Genomic DNA, 27,998 nt, shown 5'->3' with positions numbered 1-27,998 from the left:
TAACAAAATACATGAAAATTTTAAAATGACCATGTTATTTAAAAAAAAATAATATAAATATTTCAAATACAACCCTATAGAATAAATTTTAATTATAATCTACGTCAGAAATCAATATGTAGTTTTCTAAAAAAAACTCTAAAAATAAATCAGTACCAAAAAAATGTCAGCATAAAAAAGGAAGATTTTTAATTAACAGCCCTTTTTTCGAGAGTCCAATTAAAGTTAATTAGCAATTAATCAAGACTAAGAAAACATCTAATTATTCCGTAGATCGTCTTACTCCCTTTAACGGTGTTGTCAGGTCGCACAGAAAGTCTAATAAACCACGATTTTTTTAGTGATTTATTCTGCGATATGTGATTTTAAAATATAGTCATAGAGTAAAAGAAGATTTTAACAGACCATATTCAAAAAAATGACAGGAAACTTGAGTGACTTCACCAGTTAATTAAAATGACAGACAACATATGTCCCGGTCATGTATCCACTGGTTGTACAGATTGTAAAAATCAATATTATTGAAATAAATGCCTTCATACATTGAATTGTTTTCATTTAGCTCAATTTGAAGAACTTATTGTATTAAATTTTTGTTTTCTTTTTATTCCAGAACCAGATAACGTGAGTAAGCTGGTGCTTCCCTTGGGAAGTGCTTCTCCACCAGTTCTTTGGGGTGCCAGAAGAAAATCAGGTGAGTTTCAATAAGAAATTTTTATTTTTTAATTAATTAACGTTCATATCTATATGCTGGGTAATCCACTGTTTGTAAACGATACATATACAAGGATACTAGACTTCCCATTTGAATGAAGAAGAAAGAAATGGTTTTTGTATTTTGAATATTTTATTTTTGTGATCAAGAAGCTTCAATATATTCTATGGCCTTCATGTCAAACAACGCACATGTCAGAAGTGACAATTCTGTCCAGGTACACAAAAAATATTTTTATTTTTTTCGTACTCCACTAAAATTCTAATGTCTGGTTAAAAATACTATGTCTTTGGTGTTCAAAAACGTTCAGAATATTTCGAAAAACACGAAACCATCGAAAACAAAGAAAATTCACAGAAATAAATCAATTTTCGCTAAAGAAAATAAGGAAGAATTTCCCCCATTAGCTAACGTAACATTTACGAAAGAAATAATGAGTTTTGCCGGAGATTGTAACGAGAAACACTTAGAAAAAACACCTCAAGATGATAATAAGACTTATTCTTCATGTTTGGCGAAGAACAAACTGTGCTGCCAGAATAGTTCAACACCCAGTATCATGAAATCTTTGGAAAGAAGATCGGTTATGAGTCTCTTAAGTCCTGTCAAGAACGAATGGGCAGAAGAAAATTTAACAGGTTTAAAAATCAAAGACTTGGATTCAGTAACATCTAAAAAACCAGCTGTTTATAGAACTAAGAGTTTCTCAAGTTTGGAGAATATAACAAGTGCAAAACAGGTTCTAGATTTACCAAAACCTTCTGGTGTTACAAAGAATGTCCATATTCAATGCCAACCTTTAATGACAGGTGTTAAAGTAAACATAACTACACCGACAGAAGTTTTAAGTCAACCTCAAAGAACTGGCTTGATGTCTAATAGTATTTATCAAGATCAGTTTGTACCCAATTGGTCTTGGAACCTCCTAAATAATATTACCGATCAGTTTGGGTTCAATCAAACTTTGAACAGTATTGAACCGATCTTTACTGAAGGAAATCAATACGCACACACTTATGGCTTTGTTATGGTACCACCTAGAGATATATTTAGTACTATGGCACCTATACCACATACTCCAATAAGACAGAAACAAAAAGATTTCAAGACTTTGCTTTGTCCTTATCAGAGAAAATGAAAACAATCCTACAAACTTGATGTGTCCAGTCTGAAGAAGAGTTTTTGAAAAAGTATATCAAAACTCTGTTAAAATCTAATTAATATATTTTTTGACACATGAAAATTCTTTTAACTGCTCTTGGTAATATTCGGAAGCTTTGAAATAAAAAAAAATATTTTTAGGAAAATTTGGACTTTTAAATTAATAGGTAAATTTATAGTTTTTCTGTAACTTTACAGAAAAAGTGTAAATTTTACAGAAAAAGTGTAAATTTACAGAAAAGGTGTAAATTTACAGAAAACTGTAAACTTACAGAAAAGTGTAAGTTTACAGAAAAAGTGTAAATTTTGCTAAAAATATTTCACAATAGGCATGGCAGCTCTACGCTTTAGTAGTCCCTTTTTATTTTTAACTCTATGGTAGTACCTAAATACCAAGCAGCTACGCGTGGTACAATATCTGACCAAATATGGCTAATATACAGGGTGGTCCGAACTGTATTCCGGAAGCTCCGGCACCATGTTCTGCTGATAAAAGTAAGTAAAAAAGTTCGTATAAATGTATGTCCTAAAATGCTTAGTTTTGGAGATACAGGGTGTATAAATTTCATTTTAATTTTCCTTTTTCCTAATTAATTTCTGAAGTAACGTCAATATTTGGATGAAAATTGGTGTCTGGGAGTTTTTTGACACGAGAAATTTGATTTTGATGTCAATAAGACTCCTATTTGTAGGGGGCGCCACCTACATGGGTTTTAACAGTTTTGAAGTGTAATAACTTTTCGTCCGTACCTGTATAAAACTACTGAGTGAAAAAATATACATTTCCGTGATTTTTTACGTAAAAAATGTCTCTTGGTAAAAATCGCTACGAGCAGCTATTCTTAAGCTATTTAGAATGGAAATAGTCAATACATGTAATTATTGACTAAAAATAAACATGTTGAGTAGATATACAGGTTGTTAATTTGTTTATTACTCGCGGCAAGAGCTTTATGGTTGAAATATGGCAACCTCGGCCCGCTCGTCGATAGATGATGCGACGGGACGAGTCGGCAGAAAACCCTATAAGTGCATGCGTTCTCAAAAGGCAGTGTTGCCATTCTGTTCTCCTATAAGTAACTGTCCAGTTAACAACCTGTATAGTTTATAGTCACAAAAACTTTTCAAATTTATGATTTCAGTCTAATAACTATTTAGTCAACAAGTTTAATTTATGTCACTGATGGCATGTATTAATAATTTCGGGTCCAAATATCTCGAGAACCATTACCCCTAGCGATTTTTATCAAGAGACATTTTTTTACGTAAAAAAGGCGTAAATGTATATTTTTCTACTCATTAGTTTTATACAGGTACAGACGAAAAGTTATTACTTTTCAAACTGGTAAAAAAATATGTAGGTGGCGCCTTCTACAAGTAGGAGTCATATTTACATCACAATAACTTCTCGTACCAAAAAACTCACAGACACCAATTTTCATCCAAATATTAACGTTAGTTCAGAAATTATTTTGAAAATCGAAATAAAAATGAAACTTCTACATCCTGATGTATCTGCGAAACTAAGCGTTTTATGACATATATTTATAGGAACTTTTTTATTTATTTTTATTTGTAGAATATGCTGGCGAAGTTTCCGGAATACAGTTCGGACCACCCTGTATATGTTGCTGTTTCTCATTATAATAATATTGTTACGTTTTTCGTCGGTTCCGTGTGGATAGAAAGTCACAATTTATTTAAACACAATTTATTTAACACTAATTAACAAAAACAATAACGATTAAAAGAACTATTTATAACTTATTTACAATTTATCTAATTATTTATCTAACAGAAATTTATTTTGAATTAGCGCGGCGATTGTAACTGTACGCGTCGATCGGTTATTTATCTCTGTCCTCAGGCCCCGGCGTCTGCTTATACAGGGTGTCCCAGAAATAAGTGCAAATATTTTAACTGGTAGTATAGTTTAACCCCAGAAACACGCCTATGAGGTTTTTTTGCGAAAAAAAAATGTTGAAAATTTAAAATTTTTCTTGTCATTTTCCGGGAAATTTGAAAAAACTTTTTAGTGCCACTTGTTTATTCACCTGAGATTTCTCTACGGTGTGTCTAAACCTTGCAGTGTTGTAACCTCCTATGTTATCCACATTCTACATAGTTCTACATTTATAAATTCATAGAAAAATTTCTACTCAAAAATTAGGAATGTTAAATTTTTATCAGTGCTCATTATTAATAATTATTATAGAAAAAAAACACATTAATTATTTTTAGTACTTACCCTTTCAATGAAAACTTAACAAAAACCACCGAAAATTAACTAAAACATTACGTTTATGACGTTTACGAAAATGGTTCATCATATTATTCACACCAAGGTCACAAAAAAGAAATTCCTAAAATGTTTATCGTAATTTAGAATTCAATATTTGCTTTCTTTCATGTTTCTCTGTTTTATTTGAACCACTGATTTACAAAACACCTTGAAAAGCGCACATTACTTTGAATACCGTCTCTTATCGCCACTTTACGAACTACTTTCAATTTAAGACATGTTTCACTCAACAATTTTAAATACGTATTTTGTTTTTTCGCTATTTTTTCGACGTATTTTGACAGCCCGACCGTCGCGCATCGGCCAAGAGTGCCACGTGTGAACTGGTCCTTTGAGCCGCGCCGTCGTGGCAGGCTTGCGTCAGACGACGATGTTAAGCAACGTTGCCGTAGTTACAACAATTTCAAATTCAAGAGATTCGAAGCAATCAAATTTGTATTAAATTTTAAAAATAAAACAGAGAAACATGAAAGGAAACAAACAAAACGAAAATGAATTGATTATTCGTCGGGCTGTTTTCGATATATTGAATTCTGAATTACGATAAACAATTTAGAAATTTCTTTTTTGTGACCTTATCAATAATCAATTCATTTGTGTTTTGTTTGTTTCTTTTCATGTTTTTCTGTTTTATTTTTAAAATTTAATAAGAATTTGATTGCTTCGAGTGTCTTGAATTTGAAATTGTTGAAACTACGGCAACCTCGCATGACGCAAGCTCGACACGCCGGCGCGACAAAGAGAAGTGTCTAGTTCTAGCAGTCAACTATTAAGCTTGACCAATCAGGTTGGTTAGCGTGGTTATTTGGAGTGTGTTAATTAATTCGTGTTTGTCAAAAACTCTAACGTGATTGGTCGGGCTTAACAGTTGCCTGCTAGGGCTAGACACAAGTGCGACAAAGAAGCAGTGAGCAGTTACCAACCAGTGATGCGTGGCTGTCTTGGCCGACGGATGGTTGGGCTGTTGACGGAATTGTCGAAATACATCGAAAAAATAGCGAAAAAGCAAAATACGTATTTAAAATTGTTGAGTGAAACACGTATTTTCTTAGACTGAAAGTAGTTCGTAAATTGGCGGTAAGAGACAATAATTCTCAACATTTATTCATTCAGAAAGATATTCAAAGTAATGTGTAATGTGTGCTTTTAAGGTGTTTTGTAAATCAGTGGTTCAAATTGTGATGAAGCCTATATGAAAATAATGTGTTAAGTTAAAAATGGGGACTGTTATTTTAGCAGTTTTTATAATAGCACGTACAAGTAAAGCAGCACAATGAAGTGTATTTTAGTTAAGTGTGTATCGAAAAAGAGAACTGTCGCAGTTACATCGATCTGTCATAAGTATCTTTTTTAATGTTGGGTAAGTTTTTTAATTTAACTTTTAAACATTTAACTTTTAATTTATTTTATGTAATAATATCACAATCTTAAAAATGTAATGCATCTCAGCAAACTCCTCAGGTGTTTTCACTCACCTCATTTTATAACTTACTTGTAAACATATACTTTCATGTCCATATGGCAACACAGTGCGTCGAATTAACTGAAATCCGGGCTTGATCCGGGTAATTGGATGTAGTTGGCAATATCTGCCGGCGGTTCTCAAAATGTTGCGATTATTTTTTTAAATTTTCAAAGTTAAATAACTCAGTTATTTTCAATTTATTTTAAAAATGGTAAAGAGACAATATGTTTATTTTGACCAGATCTACCACCTCTTAAAATATCTGCACTCATTTCTGGGACACCCTGTAGGAGAGAAACAGACAATCCAGATTTGTCTAGTCAATTCTTATTCGTTCTAGAATGTCGGCATCGCTGGGCGTATGAGTCATAGGCGAGTGGCCAGGCCTAAGGCTGAGTTCACACGGCACGGGTCCGCAACAATATGTTACACTGGACAACTCGTTCATTTCTTCTCGTATTGAGTTACATTTTTCTATCTAATATAGAATTAATAAAACCACATCTAAGTGATAGTAAATAGAATTAAGAACTTCTCTTGTTTTTTGGAATATCGCTTTAAAACAATTTGATGATGTCAGTCCTTGCTATTAGCTCGGATTGTCCCGAAAGTCTTAAATTCTCGCTAACGATTAAAGCGACAGGATAATGTTAAAATGCGAGTTATTTTTATCGCTCCGGTAAATCACTTGGGACGAAGCATAGAGCTAAACTGAGGCGGTGTAGGTGGCTATGCAAACTGTACAATAAAACTTTTATTGCAGCTGAATTTACAAACTCGTTAATAGCGGAACGAAACCGTACTATGCACAGTAAAAATTTATTATTGTTTTGATGTTATTTAGGGAACGTAACGTACACTGACGTAATACAGTGGAGGTTGACGTCATTCAGATTGCCTAGTTTGTTAATATAAAACTATATCGTCGCGTTAAAAATATTTTATATCGGGGAAAAATGAGTGTAGTTATAACTTGCTTTAATTTCTTTTACATTTTGCATAATAAAATTTATACAGGGTGTTTCAGAAAACATGTGCCATCTCTCGTGGAGAGATTTCTCACGTAAAAATAAGAGTTATTTTTCATATCAACATATGTCCGATTCTGCTTTGTTTCCTGCTACAGAGAGTTAGTCTTAATATTTTTTCGATTTATTATAATTTTCTTCCATGTACTTTAAGCGTTTCAAATGAAATATTGAGGGTAAAAGTTACTAGAAATGTGATATGTTTTAAGGCTAAAAAAGTGTCGCCATATTCACCAGGGATGTGCATATGGGTTATCACTAACTTAGATAGGAACTATCGACTTAGGTAGGAACTATCGACTTAGATAGGAACTATCGACTTAGATAGGAACTATCGAAAATAGGAAATTGCCATCCTATCCGATAGTCAAGCAGCACTTAACGCGATCAACTCAGTAACCATCAATTCGAAGTTGGTCAAAGAATGCCTGGAGAAGCTCAACAAATTAGGCAAAGAAAATAAAGTCCTCCTACTCTGGGTGCCTGCTCACCAAGGGATAGAAGGCCATGAAAAAGCAAATGATCTAGCTAGAAAAGGAGCGAACACTCCACTAACTGGACCAGAACCGTTCTGTTTTCCAAACGGGAATCAACTGAAAGCGGAACTGAAGAATCTGGAAGACTCCATCCGTAACTTGGAATGGGTGTCCTCCAACGGTCTAAGACACTCGAAAAAGTTCCTTAGAACTTATGACCGAGAAAAATCAAAGGTTTTCCTTGATTTAAGTAAAAACAATCTTCGGATTGTCACGGGGTTTCTAACAGGACACTGTCCCAACGAACACCTCAGTAGGCTGAAACTGAGAAACAACGGCGAATGCAGATTTTGTGGGGAAAATGGGGAAACACCAGAACACCTTATCACTGAGTGCGCCGAGACGACGACCATTCGTGCCATGAACCTTGGTACGTCTGATGTCGAGGATGGAGAGCTGGCCTCTGTGGAGCCGTCTCAGATACTGGCTTTTCTTAAAGCCCTGAGACTGTATGATGAGTTATAACTCGTTATAACTCAAGAAAGGGGAACACACAATAGATCTATAAGGTCGCGGTGATTAACTCCCCTCCTAAACATTCTACATTCTACAACCTAGAATATTTTTCTAAAAAAAGCTTGTACCTACGCCACTGACTTTTTTTCTCTTGTTAGCGAAATAGTATAAGCACTTTAATGTTGATCAGCCTGTCGTTTTCAGCCTCCTTGGTGAGATAAACCGCAATTTTATTAATTTGCCTTGATCCAAGTCTAATAGCAACCTTTAAAAAATTTTAATATCATTAACTTGCGAAAATTTTAAATAAGTACTCATTGATTCCTCAACAAAAAATTTGAAAAACAATTCCTATAAACATGCGTATGGAAAGCATCGTTTTAAAGTTACACGATGTTAAAACTCCTTAAAATTAGTTTTTTTGTAATTATCTTAAATACCATAATTTTTTTATTTGCTGTAGGTTGGACTAAAAGTAATAGTAACTATTAGTCATAATATTTAATAATAAGTTAGGTAAAATATTTAATTTATTAATTTCATTTGTATTTTAATTTTCCTAATTGTGATTAATAAAATTGCGTTTATCTCATCAATGAGAACGAATTCGACAAAATATCAAGAGATAACTTTTAATCGGCATTAAAAGGCCTACACAAGGCCGACACCAAAACAAAAAATGTCAGTGGCGCACATGTTGAAAAATTTTCAAGTGATAACCCATATACACGTCCCTGATGAACTTATCGACACTTTTTTAGCAATAAAATATGTAGCATTTATAGTAACTTTCACCCTCAAAATTTCATTCGAATCACTAAAAGTACTTGGAAGAAAATTATAGTAAATCGAAAAATTATTATTTGACACCCTGTAGCTGCGAAACAAAGCAGAATCGGACCTATGCTGATATATAAAAAATAAATCTTATTTTTACGTGAGGAATGTCCCCACGAGAGATGGCGCATGTTTTTTGAAACACCCTGTATACGATGTCAAAGAGAACTGTCAAAATGGACGTTCATGATGTCGTTTTAGCTAGTAGTGGGAACTATCTAATGAATAATATCGAAACATTCCATAGTTGCAATTCATTCGAATAATTCGATAGCTGGTAAGAAAACATTCGTTGAAAACTATTCGAATAAAAATTATCGAATAGATGCGTCATCTGCCTTGAAATAATGTATTCTAGTAATACGGCAGCAAAAACCATTAATTTATAAAATTCATTCATTTATGAAATTCATTTATTCGTCAGGATCGATTATAATAAAATATTAACTGGATTTTAGTTGTCGCCCGGCGACGTAGGTTTCTTTCCGAGAAACCCGACAGCGGTCGGTGGCAATGCTATGAAAGAAGCCGGCATCTTTGATTTTTTGCGGAGTCATATAAAGATAAGGACACATTATTTTTTTTATTGGGGTGCTAGTATTTACACAGAAAATACATTATGAAAGGCGCTGTTGCCATATATTGGTATTAGTTGATATTAGCAAAGAATATTATTGTTTGGCTTTAGTTAGTTAGGGATAGTATGTCTATATATTTTGCATTTTTTTTATTAATATTCTGTTGTTACACTGCAATAATACTTGTTATTTTGGATGTAGGAAAATGATTTTTAATGTTTTTAAGCAAAGACTGGTTTAATAAAAATAATAGTAACAGTAATAATTTGTTATACCTATTAACAACAAAAATTAAAATAATTTAATATAAACATTTTTTTTACGTAGTAGCAAAATATAAACAACAAATTAGATGTCAAAATTATTTCTATTAGATCCTATTTAAAAATAATATAGTCTTTAAATTTTTTGGCAACGTTGGTTTATTAAATAATAATAATTACAGAACTAATTTGTTATATTAACAACAAACTTTAAAATCATGAAATATAAATATTTATTAATTTTCTGAGCATGCAGTGTAATGGAAGGAAAATATAAATAAAAAATTAGAAATTAAAATTATATTAGGTACTTTATATTACTTTTTAACAATAATATTTGCTTTTACTGGCATTTACGTTAAAAAATAAATGAAATATTTCTTTGCAAAAAACTACATGTAAGAGAATTAGCATAAACAAAATACAAACATCGTTAACTTTTTTTTTTAAATTGGAACGTGTAAAACTTTCAATTTAATTTTCTCACCCCACAGTTTGAGTTCGATAACCATTTACTTAACCACATTACTTAAATATGATTATTAAGTTCAACTAATTCATATTATTAAAACATCTAAAATACAAATATGTATTTTTAAAATTAATTCTAAGTTCATCTCAGCTCTCTTAAAAATTGCTACTTTTAAAAATTTCCCATTAAAAAATAGACCATATACCATATAAAATAAAATAATTGAAAGATCGGGCTACGGAAAATCACACAAATTTTCGGAAAAATTTTGACACCTGTACACGCACACAATCGTCAATTAAAAAAAACTACTATTTTTGGTATTTTAAATATTTTAATAAACGCAAAAATAGCACAGTATTTATAAGGCGAAGTTATAAAAATTTGTAAGAACTAATAATGCACTGACGCACACAAAAATCAAACGAATACTAAATTTCATTTTTCAAAAGCATTCGATAATTCGATAGTCGTGGCTCAACGATAACCATTTAGTCGCACGGCGAGGTTGTCACATATGCTTTAGTATACAAATGAATGAATGATTTTATTCGAATAAAATCATTCGATAGTTGAAATCATTCATTCAATAACCATTCGATAGTCTAATTCATTCGATAGTTCCCATCGCTAGTTTTAGCCAAAGTCATAAATTTATTTTTTTCACTGCTACTTTTGAAGTTCGGTTGCGATTTTACTATCGTAGCTGTATACCAGATAGATAGAGTCAGAGACAGTATATACCAAAATAAAAAAAAAAACAGAGGAAAAACCAGGGATGTCCAATTAAAGGTTGTATAAAACCCAAATCTAAACTATTATTTTTTTGTTGAAGAAAGAAAATTAATATTTAAATAGGTTTTTATTAGAATACATAAATTTACTACATGCAATACTAACTGCAAGATGCAAGTCGCCCATTCGTAAGGACATCTCTGGTTTTTGCTATTTACGCTTGGACTACCCTTGTGTTTAAATAAGTAATCAAGCTGTATTATCTCTGGGACTAAGCGTATTATTGCTTCTTTTGATGGTGCCTCCAATAACGCTAATATTTGCCTGTAAAGATGTGTCGCTATCTAAATTTCTATTAAAATGTGACATATCTGGTTTTTCCCGTGTAGTCTTCATATCAGAGTTGGGATATTCTTTTTCTGTATTTTCTCTATTTCTACGAGCCCTAACAACTATATTGGGACAAGGTCTTTTTTTGCAATAAAAATAGTAATTTATTAAAACGACTCAATTTTTATTTAGTTTATTATTCTAAATTCAAACATTACAATATCATCTAGACAATTTTACTATATTTTTATAACTTTGCAAACAAATCAAGCCAAATTTGCAGACAACTATATATTGGGACAGCACAACAAGAAATTTGTTTAATACGGAGTTACATCACTTTTCGCTTTAACAACTGTCTCAAGTATTTGTTGATATTTTTGGGCGCTAACAGTGCCATCTATAAAATTTAATTTGCCCAAACCTCTTGCTGACATGCAACCCCAAACCATAATCCCCTTAGGAAATTTAACAACCCTCTTTAAGTAATCTTTATGAAAGGCTTCTGCTTTATTTCGTATTATTCTTTTTCGATGATCTCCAACGCAAACATCAAATTTAGACTCATCGCTAAATATGACCTTATTCCAATCATTTTGTGTCCACGATAATTTAGATTTTGCCCAATTGTAGCGATTTTTCTTTTCAATTTCTGTCGTAGCGGTTTTTCTTTGGCCTAAATAAGAATTTGTATCAATAATCTTCAGGTAATTGATTATCCCCACAAAATAAAGTTCAAATATATTTTCGGCAACATTCTCTTGATATATTTAATCCAGTTACAGTATTCCATTTAACTGTTACTTCGCGAAGAGTACTTCTTCTCGCAGACTTGCAAATGTTTACTAAATTTCGTAAATCTCTCTGAGATACAACTGTTGGCTTTCCCGAAATTTTACCTCTAACGCCTACATTGGCAGATTCGCCGTATTTTTTTATCATTTTAAAGACCGTGGTTTTTGGAATACTTAAATCATCAAAAATTTGTCGAATTGTTTTTTCCGTACTGTATTGACGAATGATAATTTCGCGTAGTTTTTGATTTGTAGCTTTTCCACAGACCATTACTTTGGATTAAATTAACAAAATTGAAAATTAAAAAAAATAAAATTACTTACAGTAAGTCTCACTACTCAAAGTATCGAGTCACTTACAGGCTGTCAATGCTTAAGTAAACGGTTTGCGACATTTGTGACTTTTATAGCAAAGCCGCCTATGATGATATTAATTATTTAAAAATACTTGTCCCAACATTTAGTTGTCAGGCAAATTTGTCCTTTTATGAACAAAATCCGCTACTGTAAATATGGATTGATTTACAAATTCATAAAAATATTGTCAAGTTGTTTAGGATATATGGCTACGTTTATATTTAAAAAATTAAACATATATTTTTCAGTCATTTTGGAAAACCAGGGCAATAGTTCCAAAATATGACCTTGTCCCAACAAGTCCCCCCAAGTGTTTGGGCTCGTATGAAAATAATAAAATTAACAATTATTCTGATTGAATAAAGCTTATAACTCATCATCGAATTTCTTAAATTGATTGCCAACAAAATGAAAAAAATAAGAATATCTATGGATCGCTTCCTATAAGAAAGTATTGCTTAGGTGTACTTATTTCTCTGAGATACCAATAGATGATGTAGAATGTATGGAAGAAGGGTTAATCACCACGATCTTACAGATCTATTGCGTTAGGAGTTATACCTCATCATACGCTCTCAGAGCTTTGATAAAAACCAGTATATGAGACGGTTTTACAGAGGGTAGTTTTCAATCTCCTATATCAGTCGTACCAAAGTTCGTGGCACGAATAGTTGTCATCTTGGCGTACCCAGTCAGGAGCTGTTCTGGTGTTCCACCATTTTCCCCACAGAATCTGCATTCGCCGTTTTTTGGTAACTTCAATCGACTGATGAGTTCGTTGAGGAGACAGTATTCTGTTAAAAATCCCATTTCCAACAATCCGAAGATTGTTCAATCAAGGAAAATCTTCGTAAGTTCTGAGAAATTTCTTCGAGTGCCCTAGCCTCCCAAGCAGCATTTGGACGTCGGGACAACGTTGTGTCACGCGACCAAACGTCGGGGCGCAACGTCGACACAACCTCGTGCCAACCCTAGTCTGCACTAGTTTGGAGAATAATTTTTGGGTCGAAACGACGTTGGATACCGACGTTGGCTAGAAGCCTAATTTAGTACAAACTGCAACGTTGTTTAAATCCTAATTCATAGAAATACAAAACTAATATGGCGTCTAAGTCGCGTTTTATCCTAAATTGGGATAATTATAGTAAAAATATTATTTTTATGATTTAGTTAGAGACATATGTCAGATGGCAGTGAAGGAAAACAAAACAAAAGTATTTAAGTGTGGAGGATGTTTGAAGATCATAATTACTGAAACACTTTAACCGACTCTGTAACTCGTTACCCAAGGCAAGAAAGTTAAAAGCAAACAACTTTACTGATAAATGTATTGTTTCTACTTTGAAAAATACTAATGGGCCTTAAAATTAAAGAAGTTTTAAAAAATTTCTTGAATTTTTTTTTATTAAAATGAGAATAATTTATTCGCAGTCGAAAAAAATTGTTTCCGCGTGTTTTTTAGGGTCAAATATTTCAAGTTAATGTATTCAAAAAGCAGGAATTGCTATTTTAGAATCGAAACATTTTCTTATTTAACAACATGGCGGCTTTCACTTTGTTGTTTTGGAGATTAAGATGGAGTAGTTCGAGTAGTCGCATACTGGACTAATAAAGTCGCAGTTCGGCCTTAACAGGTAGTATACTAGTTGCAAGATTGCCTAATTTAGTCATCCTAGAGTCTAGCTTGTGCCGCCCTCTATAATCTAAACAAACGAGGGAGTGGATAAACTATCGGTAATATATATATGTCGATGTATATTTAAATTTAGTTTTATATGTACTTTTCTTATGTTCCATTTTAATTAAGTTTTTTTTATAAAAACAAAAACAGCACTGAACTGTCTGACTGAACAGAACAAAGAAGTGAAAATTTAAGATTTAAGGTTATGGTTCAATACAGTTGCAAAAAGGTAGTGACTCGACGTCCTACCAACGTAAGAATAAGGAAATCTAAACAACGTTGGAATTAGTAAAACAGACGACGTTTGCATAACGTTGGAATAGGTCCTGAAACTGACGTCGGAAAACTCAGTATTGTCCAACGTTGTAACTACGTTGTCCGAATCACCTAAAGATCACTTAAGCAAAAAAGGTTACAAGACAACGTTTATTCGACGTCGCAGAAGCTTCTACTTTGCTGTAGTACTAGTCCAACGTCGGCACAACGTTATAAAAACGTTTAAATTTATTTTAATACCCAAGGTAGGGAGATAACTATTTTTTGTAACTAATCCAACGTTGTGTTTAGTAAACATGTGGTCGCAAGTCGTGAAAATGCTACTTGGGCTTTGAAGAATTCCCATTCCAGGCTCTTGAGTTCCGCTTTCAGTTGGTTTTCACTTGGGAAGCAAAAGAGTTCTGGTCCACTTAGTGAAGTGTTCGCTCCTTTTCTAGCTAGATCGTTAGCTTTTTCATTGCCTTCAATCCCGGGATAAACTGACATCCAGAGTAGAAGGACTTTATTATCTTCGCCTAATTTGTTCAGCTTCTGTGGGTATTCTACCAATAGACCATCTATATCTTTTAATGTTTATAGTCATCGCCTATTGTTCGCCGTTGTGTTTCCGTCCGCCTAATAAATTCCAGTGGCGTAGGTGGGTAATGGTCGAAATTCCGAGAAAACCTACTCGCCAAAGAAACGGACGGCTTCCTTCCGTAGGTAGGCCGGCGCGTACAACCGTCTAGACTGTTCGGGTGTAATTTACGGCGATCATCAATTTCCTCAATCAGCAGGGGAAGTTTTTAATCGGCCTGGTCGATCTTAAATTCCTGCTAAGTTGGCAGATGCATATTTGGAAACAAGAAGAATGGTTAGTTTTTTGTATTTTATTTCTTACTGAATTAATATAAGCTAAAGAGTCTATTACGCTGTACTTTCGGGTCGCCCCACAGTGGTTCAGATTGCCAAAAAGTGGCGCATAGGATATTTTTAATTTTATTACAAATTCTAGACTTATTAGGTTTAATGGTGGATTTATTAACATGACAAAGATAGTTCAAGGGATAAACAAAATATATTTCAGACTATGTTTGTTTAGTATAAAAAAATTAAAAAAGGGGGATTTTCTATGAATTTTATTCAAAAATTATGGTTTTTAAAAAGGTTTGAAAAATGCTTCGAACCTAGTCAAAGACAGAATACCCATTAGATTATCTGGTCTAAATTAAAGAAAAAAATATAAATTACAATATGCATTAAATGGAGTCTTCAAACTCATTTTCTTCATGACATGATTCACCACCACTTTCTTCTAGTTCCTCTTCACTATCTGATTGACAATAATATTCTGTTGCCATATGAGTGTCATCTGCGGGTAAATCTTCACCTATTTTTAGTGGCGACTACTTTCTCTGGAAATTCAAACTCTAGTTGGACTGCTTTTGCCCTCTCATTTTTATGTTCCTTCCTTAAATTAGAAACTGTAGCATATGCCAGAACTTCCGAGGTGTAAGAATCTCTAATTTCTAGAAATAAATTGATTTGTAATCTTTGCCATTAATTAAAAGCAATAATGCAATATTTGCAGCATTATGTAAATAAAAAAACATGTTTTTTTCTGTAAGATATTATAAATTAATTCCTTGGCAATATACCTTTGGTCTCTTTATTTTTTTGGGACTTGGACAATTCTGAAAAAAAAATTCTTCTTGAAGAGCCAGGGTCATCAAAAGATTGATTCTCTTCCATTTGAAGTAAATTTTTATTCAGCCATTGACAATTGTTGGAAATAAAACTGCTCCAAGTATAAACAAAATTTTCAATTTGCTTTTTTTTCGATAATATCTATGATAATATGTTAGGAATATTATTATCACACAAAAATGAAATAATTTCATCAATAATATCCGCTTCTGACCTATTATTAAAACCCATTTTCAAAAACCTCTCACATATTGATCTACGGCTTATTGGAAAGGAATAGATTACGGGAGGAACATGTGAGTCTCTATAGTTACACTTTTACCACTCCAGAGTTACTCAAAAAATATTAGTGTAATAATTTAAGAAATTATCCATGGAACAAAAATCAGACTACTGGTCAACTTAAAATTCAACTTAATTTATATATCATCTACCTCGGGGTCTCTTGGGGTAAGATACTTGTGGTAAATTAAACTTGGTATAATACCTTGTAAAAATTATAAAATATAGAAGCGGAGATACGCAATTTCAAAGTTTATTTTTTTTCAAGAAAACGCTCTGCTGTATTTGTGGTAACTACTAGCTTCATAAAAAAATATTTAAGTTAATAAAATTCTCTTAAAAAGTACTTACCTTGGTCTTCAAAATCCATTATAATTTAATTTATTTCCATGTCTCTGAACTAAGAACCAAAATATATTAGCAACACTAAACCATTATCAGCAAATAACTGATATATTTAAACTACAAAATCTAACGAAAACAACATTCCTGTACGCTTTTTTATTACGATTAATAAGTGGACCCTGATAAATTTGAATAAATGGACCCATCATCTGTTGAAAATAATATCATTGTTGAAATTTTCGAAATTTTTTTCTTGACCACTATGCGTCGTTTTTTTTTGAATCTGAACCAATGTGCGCCCTCAGGGGTCGGGTAAAGCGGGTGTGTGGCCGGAGGAAATACATATTATATTTCAGAAATCTGCCTAAATCTTAGCCCGGTCATGTCGTGTTAAGCCACACACAAAATTCCAAACACACTTGCTTTGATTAAGGTTGGATTAAGGTTCGCAGAGCTTCAGCATTTGCAAATTTTTCTTAATCAGCAAGTTGACCAAAACTAGACCATAGACGGTAGTCAACATAGGGGCTGTCATATCTTCATATATAAATTAGAAACCTGTACTTTAATGTCTTTTGCGCCGTCTGGCGATGCGGAAGAAACTAAATTTGTAGGTCTATAAAATTACCATTGGGTGTCTAGGGCCTGATTATATATAATAAAGAATATTTCTACCAGCAGCGTTAATACAAATATACCAGAAGATTAATAAATGCGACATATTTTAACAACATAAAATTGCAAGAAACTTATCCATTTCTCCAACTTGTTAATTGTCTTTTCTCGAAACAAAAACGAGTTGAAACGAAGAAATTGCGCAGATTAATCTAAATGAAAGACATAATTGGGTCACTCGCTCAGTTCTGGAGCATCGTCAGTTAAATCCAGCAGGATAACGAGTCCTGTTTTAATCTTATTTATTTTTTACTCAGTTAAATCCTTAGATCATAGCTTTGTAGATACGGGAACACCCCTAAAAGATTTCAACATCTCCGACATGACTAGGTATATTTAGCTGAAACTGAAATCATAAATTTGAAATATTTTTGTGCCAAAAGTTCAAGAGACACTGTTTTATTATCATTTATTTTATTAACTACATATTTGTCTGTCAATCCCACCAGCTTTAAATGTCCCTAAAGTGTTTAAAAAAGTGCCTTAAGAACGTTTTTACAGAATTTTATTATTCCGCGAAATACAAAAGTTATGGGCAATTTTCCATATATAAAGTTTTTATGGCGAATTTTCTACAATGAATTTTTTCACCTGTGTCTGCCCTCGTTGATTCGTGACCATTGTTGTGGCTGCTGTTGCAGCGCCGCAGAACGGTATGATAGTGGGCCTATGTAGTTTGCTAATGAGTTTGGATTGCCACTGCAGTTCGAACAGTTTATCTATTTTTGCTTCCCAGTTTACATCTTTTTCGCTTACCTCTGTCCTGATGATTTTGTTCACAATTACTGTTTGTTTATGGAACATCATATTTATGTTCGATAGACACTCTGCTAAAAAATGTCATTATATGTTGATGTTGGCATCACAGATGAGGTGTTATAGTTACATCCACCCAAGGTATACATGGTCTATGTTTAAATCCGAAGACTTGGCTTAAAGCCGCCCTTCTTAAAAGTGACGTAGTAGATTTATACTGTCGACCTTGACTCGTGTCTGCGAAAATGGGAAAAAAATAAATTTGTGTTAGCGCGGAATCCTTGGGGAATGTCAAGTGCAAGACGGGGATAAATCTAGAAAGCGTAGAGGAAGGTTAATTTTATTTCGGCTCTTTGTTTCGTCGGCCATGCTAAGGGCTGACGTCATAGAGTATGTACAGGGTAGAAAAGTTTCAAAGTTCTTATATTTGGGAATTACAGATATCTTTCTTTATTTTCTCATGTTTTTGATGCACGTAGACAACAGAGTGTACTGAGCTTTACATCGCAATTTCAATTTTTATTACCATTTCAAAGATGGTAGAGATAATATTTAAATAATATCTTTTTTATGTTTGTTAAGTACAAGAAGAGATGTTGAACACATATACCTGGGCATACGAGGCTTTGGGCCTTAAGGTAAATATCGACAAAACTAAAATTATGTGCACTCCCCAGGAAGATTACAACAATTCTATAAAAATCGGAGAAGAACTATTGGAATATGTAGTAGCAGAATTCAATTACCTCGGCTGGCAGTTAGATTTCGGAAAAGGCCAATATCGACTCTGAAATTGAGAAAAGGATTAGCAGCGCCTCAGGAGCATTCTGGAAATTAAAAGACAGGGTTTTCTACAATTATGACTTGAACACGAAACTTGCAGTGTACCGAGCAATAATAATCCCCACCTTGTTATATGGGAGCGAAACCTGGGTGTCGTACCGCCGGCACATGAACGAATTAAACAAGTTGCAACAGAGACACCTTAGACAACTCTGGTTCCATCGTGTCTCAAACGTATCAGTCCTTGAAAAAGCTAACTGCGAGAGTATTGAAGTCATGGTTACAAAATCCCGTTTAAGATGGGCTGGTCACGTATGCAGAATGCAAGAAAACCGCATACCAAAATCTCTGCTTTACGGTGAGCTTGTAGACGGTAAGAGGAGGCCGGGTGGACAAACCAAAAGGTATAAGGACATTTTCCACGAAAATTTAAAGGGGATTAACATGCAGAATGAGTGGGAAGAAGTAGCTCACAATAGAACGGAATGGAGAAGAATTGTAAACTCAGTTAACAGTGACAACCAAAAAGTAAAGAGGCACAACAAAGCAATGAAATTTTTGAATGTCTAGAGTGCGGTAGACAGATAACATCACGTATCGGGCTTTTCGTCACCGAAAAGATCATGAAAGAAAACGCCTTGCGTGACCATTTTCTGATGCGTATCAAATACTCGTCAGCGAGTAATGGCAGTATGTATGTACACATACCGGAAAAGTCTAGGGATGTTACAATTTTATCCAGCCATCGTCAGTAATTTTATTATTTGCATTTCTGATATAATAAAATTAAAATAAACAAATAGATTACAGCAACGTATTGGAAATAAAAATGCGAAATTTAGAGAATTTTTCAAATTTACTTTGATTTTTATTGAACTGAAAAAAAATACACACATTTCTTTTTTATTCTAAACTGTGAATTAAAAAAAAAGATAAAACCATTTTTACTTAATAAAGGGTATGGCCTCCTCTACTGTTCATTACAGCCCGACATCGTCTCTCCATGCTCCTGATCAGGTTGTCGATCTCTTCTTGAGGTACAACCTGCCACGCTACATTCACGGCCCGAACCAGATCCTTACGAGTTTCACGAGGCATTCTCAAAATTCTTCTTTGGAACGCGTCCCATACGTGCTCGATGGGGTTGAAGTCAGGAGATTGTGCCGGCCAGGGTAAGATGTTTAATTGATGAGCATTGATAAACTCACTTACCACTCTGGCTGTATGAGGCCGTGCATTGTCATGCATGAGAATGAAGTTTCTCCCAAAATCATTGACATATGGTAACACGACAGGCTCAAGAATTAAATCACGATATGTGATTCCTGTTAGAAACCTTTCAAGAAAAACGAGATCGGTTTTTCGGCCTAACTGGACTCCTCCCCAGACCATAACTGTTCCACCTTGATAAGGGTGCACTTCCTGAACATGATCCAACCGAATAAGATTTCCCGGTTCTCTCCATACCCTAAGCCTTTTCGAATCCGGATGAATTCCAAAGCGTCACTCATCCGTGAAGAAAACATTGGCCCATTGTTCATTCGACCACTGAACATGATCTTGAGCCCACAAATATCGTACCTCTCGATTTCCTCTCGTTAAGGATTGTGCTCTCCAGGGGCGTCTGCTTCTTAAGTTGACCTCTCTTAATCTATTGCGAACAATGTCAGGACTAACGGTTACATTATGTATTTACTGGAGAATTAAACTAAGCTCTTGTGCTGTAAGAGTTGGTCGGCGTCGAGCATTTAATTGTAAAAAATGATCTTGTTGAGGGGTAGTAATGCGATGTCGCCCTGTGTGCCTTTCAGCAACATCACCACTTTCACGGTAGCGTGCACTTAATCGCGATATTACACTTTGCGTTGTATTTAATGCTCTAGCTACGTCGATTTGGCGCATTCTAGCTTCGAGCATATCCATGGCCCTTAGCATTTCGTCTCTGTTAAGATGTCTACGCTCCATAATGTCGTTTAATACTAAACAGAGTTATTTGAATGAATTCTGGCCATTTATCATAAAATGATAGCCAGTACAGGTTAAATTGGAACAACTGATGCTAGGTGCTTTTTATACATTTGATAAAAAATGCACAAACACTTCTGCAAATATCCCAAATTTAGAAATAACTAGTGTGACGTTTCAATCGAAGTAGAAAGAATCGGCCTACAAATATGTGGTTGTTTATTCAAAACATTTATTTTTAACTTTAATAAAATGATATCCCTAGATTTTCCGGTGTGTGTATATGCCTTTAGAGGGTGTCTTGTCATTCTCAAGAGACTTGGTAGATATAAAAACCAAGAAGTCATAGTTATTAAGTATTTTTTGTACTTACATCATTTTATCAAGCCAGAAAAAAGTATTTTATTTTCTGGTGCTTTCATTATAATTTGGAATTCTTAATCAATTTTTTTTCGGCTATTCAACAAATAATGACTGTGACAGCAAAGCTTCTTAAACCAAACAATGAGACCCAATAAAGGGCCAAAGGACCCTAAATTTTCTATCGCGAGCAAATATTTATTCTGGGAACAAAAACGACGAGAGACAGGGTCCCTTTAAGTGCTATTAGGCACCGATAAAGTAAAATGGGACGTAATAAATTTGATTAATGTCTACCCTTTCAGTTCGGGATGTGTTTGCGTAAGTGTTCGTGAACTGCGAGACATCGCACAATTCTTTGTCAATCGACGATATTCTTTTTTGTTATTTTCATTTTTTTTTGTATCAGGAACGTAGATATTTTTTATTGCACCGATAAAAGTAGTCTTTAAAATTATTATACAGGGTGGTAAAAATTCGGGGTACGAGCATTGGTATGTCGGTAACCGTAATAGATACGAACATGGTTAAATTGGGGCAAAGTTGCCTTTGGGATGTTCACTAAGATGCCATCAAAAAAGTTTTCAAAAAAGTTTTTTGGAAAAAACGATTTTTTTTGAAAATCAATTTTATTTTTTCCTGTCGTTACTTTTTAGAAACTCAAAAAACTAATTACACATTTTCATAGCCACGTAGATTTGACGCATTCCAGCTTCGAGCATACCCACGGCCCTTAACATTTCGTCTCTGTTAAGATGTCTACGCTCCATAACGTTGTTTAATACTAAACAAAGTTATTTGAATGAATTCTGGCCAGTTATCATAAAAACATAGCCAGTACAGGTTAAATTCGAACAACTGATGCTAGGTGCTTTTTATACATTTGACAAAAAATGCACAAACACTTCTGCAAATATCCCAAATTTAGAAATAACTAGTGTGACTACTTCGTTTCAATCGAAGTAGAAAGAATCGGCCTACAAATATGTGGTTGTTTATTCAAAACATTTATTTTTAACTTTAATAAAATGATATCCCTAGATTTTTCCGGTGTGTGTATTAAGATTTCCGAGATATTGATGCTTATACCTCGTAATTTGTAGCACCCTGTATAGATCAAATCATCATGGAAAAAACTTACAGAAAAAGGAATATATCAACAAAAATATCTCGACCTCGATGTGATATGCTCCTTCCTTATTTTTTTTATTCATTGGTCACAAACTACTATAGCAATAGGGATTTAAGACATATACAGGGGAGTTCAAATATATTTTTACACTCAATTAGTACTTTTTTAATTATATTTCTATATATTTTTAGCACACTATATTTGAATAATTAATTTAAACTACGTCCCTGAACAACACTTTATTATCAAAACCTAAAATTAAAAAAGTAAAGCTATCAAGCCTTGCTTAATCAGTAATCTTTTATCTTCGACTTAGCCACACGAAAGCTGTTTTTACAGACACGAAATACCTATATACTGTTCGTCCTCAATACCCTCGTAATTACTTTTGTTTAACCACTTTTTTTCTGTTAAAACCAATTAAGATATTCAGATAAGGCTTAGGGAAATATCCTGAACAGGTCATTTCAGTCATTCTTCGTGGTGGTTTGACAGAGGCGACTAAAGATTTTTGAGTTTTTTTTTTTGTAAAAGTAAAGACGAAGTAATAATATGCGATGTTAAACGTATTCGGGGTAACTTTGGGTAAAATGAGGAGGAGGTTCTCCAGCGACAATCTGCATGGAGGGTTGTTCAAGAGAAGATCTCTAGAATCAGGTAATATATGAATTTTTTAGCACTTTGATTTGATCTATTGACTCTTGCACAGGCTTGTGCTTTATTTTTGTATGTGTATTTTAGAACCAAACGAGCAAAATAAGAATAGTCAACGATTTCAATCCGTATACAGGGTGATACAAATTCAAGGTACGGGCATTGGTTTGGTGTGAACAAAAGGTGTGAATCTCAAAAACCAAACCGTTTTTGTAAAGTACACATTCAGCGCTACAACATATTACGAAATAAGCAAAATCGATTTTCAAAAATTTTTCGAAAACAATCCTCGTACCCCCTGTCGATTTTGTCAAAAACCAAAATCTGTCAGATCGCAACTAAAATATACCCACTGATAGTTCATTTTATGTAGAATTGAATGCTGAAAACCGTTTTCCGATATCTCTAACAGATTTCGAGTTATTTGAGAAAATCTACAAAAGAAATATTTTTTTCTGTTTTTCGAAACATTTAACACCAAATATCTCTGGAACAAAAGGTGTGAATCTCAAAAACGATACCGTTTTTGTAAAGTACACATTCAGCGCTACAACATATTACGAAATAAGCAAAATCGATTTTCCAAAATTTTTCGAAAACAATCCTCGGTACCCCCCTGTCGATTTTGTCAAAAACCGAAATCTCTCAGATCGCAACTAAAATATACCCACTGATAGTTCATTTTATGTAGAATTGAATGCTGAAAACCGTTTTCCGATATCTCTAACAGATTTCGAGTTATTTGAGAAAATCTACAAAAGAAATATTTTTTTCTGTTTTTCGAAACATTTAACACCAAATATCTCTGGAACAAAAGGTGTAAATCTCAAAAACGATACCGTTTTATTTTTTCCTGTCGTTACTTTTAAGAAAATCTAAAAACTAATTACACATTCTCATAGCCACTTTATTAGGGCTATCTGATAGTATTTTTAGATTTTCAAATTAGCTGATAATTTGTAAGATACAGAGGCCAACTTAATTTTTTTAAATACGGATCTGCATTTTTTATTTCCGGTTTTGAAAGAGTCTCCTGAGTACAATGATTTCGAAGATACCAATGCTCGTACCTCGAATTTGTAGCACCCTGTATAGCAATAGCTATAGTTTTGAATTTTCTCAAGCCGAAATCTTAAAGAAAACCTTGGCTTTGGTCCACATCGGAAAAAGTGCCCGTGACCGAGAAAAACCTTGAAGGTTTTTCAATGAAATTGACGTAACAATATTTCGGTATTGATATTAATAAAGGTCGTACATCTGCGAGGTTGTGTAAAAATTCGGCGAAATTCTAAACTTGACCATGGCGAATATCAATCGAATTTAATCGACTGGAGGAAATGAATCATACGATTAAATCTTTGTTAGTTAGTAGGAGAAGCCTTGTCTTGAGTATGACAGTGAGGTATTGAGATTGAAGGTTTTCTTGAAGATTTTGTTCCTTTAAAATGTGACTGAAAATGCTTAAAATATCTATACTAATATATAAAATCATTAAGTGACTGACATACTGATTAATCACGATCCTGCTCAAACCACTCAACGTAAGAAGCTCAATTTTGGCATACAGGTTGATTCTAGGGTTTAGAGGTTCGATAAGAAGGGATTTTTCGAAATTCCAGTTCCAAGAGGGTGAAACCACCCCTCAAATATTACAATATTTTTTATTTAAAAAACGGTCAAGTTTCCGAAAAAAGCTTAAACACGTATATTTTATTTTGTTTTTTGCATATTTTAAGATTTTTTAAAAATGTATACAGGGTGTTTCGAAAAATCTGGCCATTAATTAATCACTTAGATTAATCACGATCCTGCTTAAAGCGCTTGACGTAAAAAGCTGATTTTTGGAAAACAGATTGACTTTAGGGTGTAGAGGTTCGATAAGAAAGGATTTTTCGAAACTCGAATTCTAAGGGGGTGAAACTATCAAATATTAAAATATTTTTTATTTAAAAACCGTTGAGTTTTTCGGAAAAACTCTTAAACACGTATATTTTATTTTGTTGTTTTACATATTTTAAGATTTTTTATAAATTTATACATGGTGTTTCATAAAATATGACCATTGAGTAATCACGATTCTGCTTAAACTGCTTGACGTTTAAAGCTGATTTTTGGCAAACGGACTGACTGTGGGGTGTAAAGGTTCGATAAGGAGGGGTTTCTCGAATCTCAAATTCCAAGAGGGTGAAAACGCCCCTCAAATATTACAATATTTGTTATTTAAAAAACGGTTAGTCTTTCGGGAAAACGCTTGGACAAGCATAATTTATTTGTTTTTTTTACATATTTTGAAATTTTTTTAAAAATCATACAGGGTGTTCCAAAAAGTTGGGTAATTTCTTAACCACGATTCTGCTTAAACTGCTTGACGTAAGAAGCTGATTTTTGGCAAACGGATTTTTCGAAAGTCAAATTCCAACGAGATGAAACTACCCCTCAAATATTACCAAGTTATATAATAATATCGCCATATTGTTTTTTCTCATGCTGACATAAATGTGAGAAAATTTTATCCAGTTTGTATGTTAATGGAAATTCCTGCTTTGCTTTATCATCACCATTACAAATGATTAATTCGACGCGAACGAAGTCGCTGGTAGACGCTAGTTTTTAATATAAAGCAGTAGAATGTAGGATCAACTACATTGGAGAATTATTACCTTTGTCTACAATGAAAAATTTTTTGACAATAAAGGCATTTATTTATTTATTTATTTATAGGTCCGATTCTGCTTTGTTTCGTAGCTAAAGGGTGTAAAAGTCTTAATATTTTTTTCGATTTATTATAATTTTCTTCCACGTACTTTTCCTCGCTAAAAAAGTGTCGATAAATTCATAACGGACGTGCATATGGGTTATCACTGGAATATTTAAAAAAAATTTGTACGCCACTGACACTTTTAGTGCCAGTTAAAACTTATCTCTTAATCTTTTGTCGAATTCGGCCTCCTTAATGAGATAAACGCAATTTTATTAATCAAAATTAATAAATATAAAATAAAATAAAAATAATAAATTATATATTTTACCTAATTTATTATTTAATATTATTACTATTAGTCCAACCTACAACAACTTCGAATAAAAAAATAATGGTGTTTAAGATAATTACAAAAAACCTAATTTTATAAAGTTTGAACATCCTGTAACTCTAAAACTATGCATTTCCCTATCCATGTTTATAGGAACTTTTTTTTCATATTTTTTGATGAGGAATCAACGAGTACTTGCAAGTTAATGATACTAAAATTCTTTAAAGGTTGCTATTAGTCTTGGATCAAGGCAAATTTATAAAATTGCGTTTGCCTCATCAAGGAGGCCGAAATCGACAACTTATCAAGAGACAACTTTTAATCGGCATTAAACTGCTTACACTATTTCGCTAACAAGAGAAAAAAAAGTCAGTGGCGTACATGCTTTTTTTAGAAAAATATTCCAATGATAACCCATATGCACGCCCTTGGTGGATACGTCGACACTTTTTTAGCTTTAAAATATATCGCATTTATAGTAACTTTTACCCTCAAAATTTCATTCGAAACGCTAAAATTACTTGCAGGAAAATTATGATAAATCGAAAAAACATAAAGGCTTTAACACTCTGTAGCTACAAAACAAAGCAGAATCGGACCTATATGTTGATATGGAAAATAAATCTTATTTTTACGTGAGAGAAATCTCATTACGAGAGATGGCACATGTTTTTTGAAACGCCCTGTATATTAAAAATTGTATATTTACGTAGTTTAAAAGACCCATACTTGAAAAAAAAAACAATAATTTATATACTGTAGGTTAAAAGAAATATCAAAAAACTAGATAGAGTAGGAGAGGAATTTGCAAGAAGCTAAAGAGGAATTTCCCATAATGATACTTTCGTGTTCCATCGATGGTGACGCTGCTACAAGAAGGATCACCCTGATGACGTATATTGTTTCGACACGCTGCGACTGGTTTTGTTTGTTAGACCAAACGCCAAACAGTAACAATGAACGCGAAATACAAAACACAAAACCCGGAGTAAAATGAAGAAGAAAAAATCAAGGCCAATCCGCGTCGAGTTTACTGTAAATTTTTTCGTTATGTAATTTCTTTGGGCGTGAAGCCGATGGTCTCTCGCCTCCCATCGACGTTCTAGTTTATAGATCGTTACCGCAGCATCTTCGGTTCCAAACCAATCCAAATTCGCGATTTTTTACTATTGTCTATGATTAAAGAATTTCCTTGATTTAAGTAAGAACAAGTTTTTAACATGACTTTGTCTCCTCAATGAACACCTCAGGAGATTGAAGCTAAGAAAAAACGGCGAATATAGATTCAGTGGGGAAATGGGGAAACATCAGAACAACCTCATTACTGAGTGCGGCGAGACAATTACCGTCAATTTTTACCTTTAAAAAAGTGTTAATAATAATTACTAAATAAACATTTATAAACATATGTTACCATTATACAGGGTGAGTTAAAAATAAATGCAAATATTTTCAGGACTAGTAGATCTCCGTAAAAGATCATATTTTCTCTTGGCCGTTTTTGAAATAAGTCCAAAATAACCGAGTTATTTTATTTTGAAAATTATTATTAAAAAAATTATTTTTTTTGCTAAAATTTTGAGAACCACTGGATCTTTTCTAGGTTTTCTTTCTTGTAAGTTTAATCCTGGTTTAATATCAAGGGTTTCATGTATAACCTGTTTCAAAATTTTCTTCAAAAAATTCAAAATTTTTAAAACATTTTTTTGCAAACGTGTTTCTCTTAGACGTGTTCTGGGATCGAAATATACCAGCCCTAAAAATATTTGTATTTATTTAAGACCCACCCTGTATATTAATAGAAAAAAATATTACAAAAGAAATTATAAATATGTATCACAAGGGTATAATATTTAATCATCGAAACTTATGTCGTCATCCGCATCTGATGACTCGTGACCATCTACATCTTGAGCAAGAGCTGGGTGTAAATTTCTTATTTTTATAGGCTTGGTTCATTCTCCACCACGCGCCGGTGCTCCCACCATCGGAGAATATGTTAAACAACTGATATATACAAATACACGAGTTTAGATAGCGAGTATACGTAACTTTAGTTCGTATTTTCAAAAATATTTTTTTCGTAGAAAAAACAGACTGCGCCACTCTATTCTACGTAAAAAGTTCTACAATAAACAGTTTTCACCTTCTCGATACCTTTGACAAAGAAAGAGATACAGGATACAGGGGGTGTCTCTAATTGTAAAATTTTCCAAAAAAAACCCTGTAGCTCAGAAACAAAGAGGTCTATGAAATTTTTTTGCAGCATCTTCCGTTTGATAAAAAAGTGGGACAGGTTTGTGCAAACCGCATCCTCATATCTTTACTAATAATGGAGATAC

General features: G+C 33.3%; 1 protein-coding gene across 7 annotated transcripts in view; it reads left to right on the top strand.

Annotated features, from left to right (window-relative positions):
* Positions 1 to 27,998, top strand: part of LOC115885083 (dual 3',5'-cyclic-AMP and -GMP phosphodiesterase 11) — a 270,581-nt gene that overhangs the window by 72,332 nt on the left and 170,251 nt on the right. For all 7 annotated transcript variants that reach the window (XM_030903858.1, XM_030903863.1, XM_030903856.1 and 4 more), the window contains one exon: positions 614 to 694. In XM_030903858.1, the coding sequence (XP_030759718.1) occupies positions 614 to 694 (81 nt within the window). The remainder of the gene's footprint in view (positions 1 to 613; positions 695 to 27,998) is intronic.

Source organism: Sitophilus oryzae, unplaced genomic scaffold (assembly GCF_002938485.1).
Source record: "Sitophilus oryzae breed Bouriz unplaced genomic scaffold, Soryzae_2.0 scaffold_360_pilon_pilon, whole genome shotgun sequence".
NCBI classification, from domain to species: Eukaryota; Metazoa; Arthropoda; class Insecta; order Coleoptera; family Curculionidae; genus Sitophilus; species Sitophilus oryzae.
The sequence above is the reverse complement of the archived record's forward strand: the minus strand, read 5'-3'. Positions and strand labels throughout refer to the sequence as shown.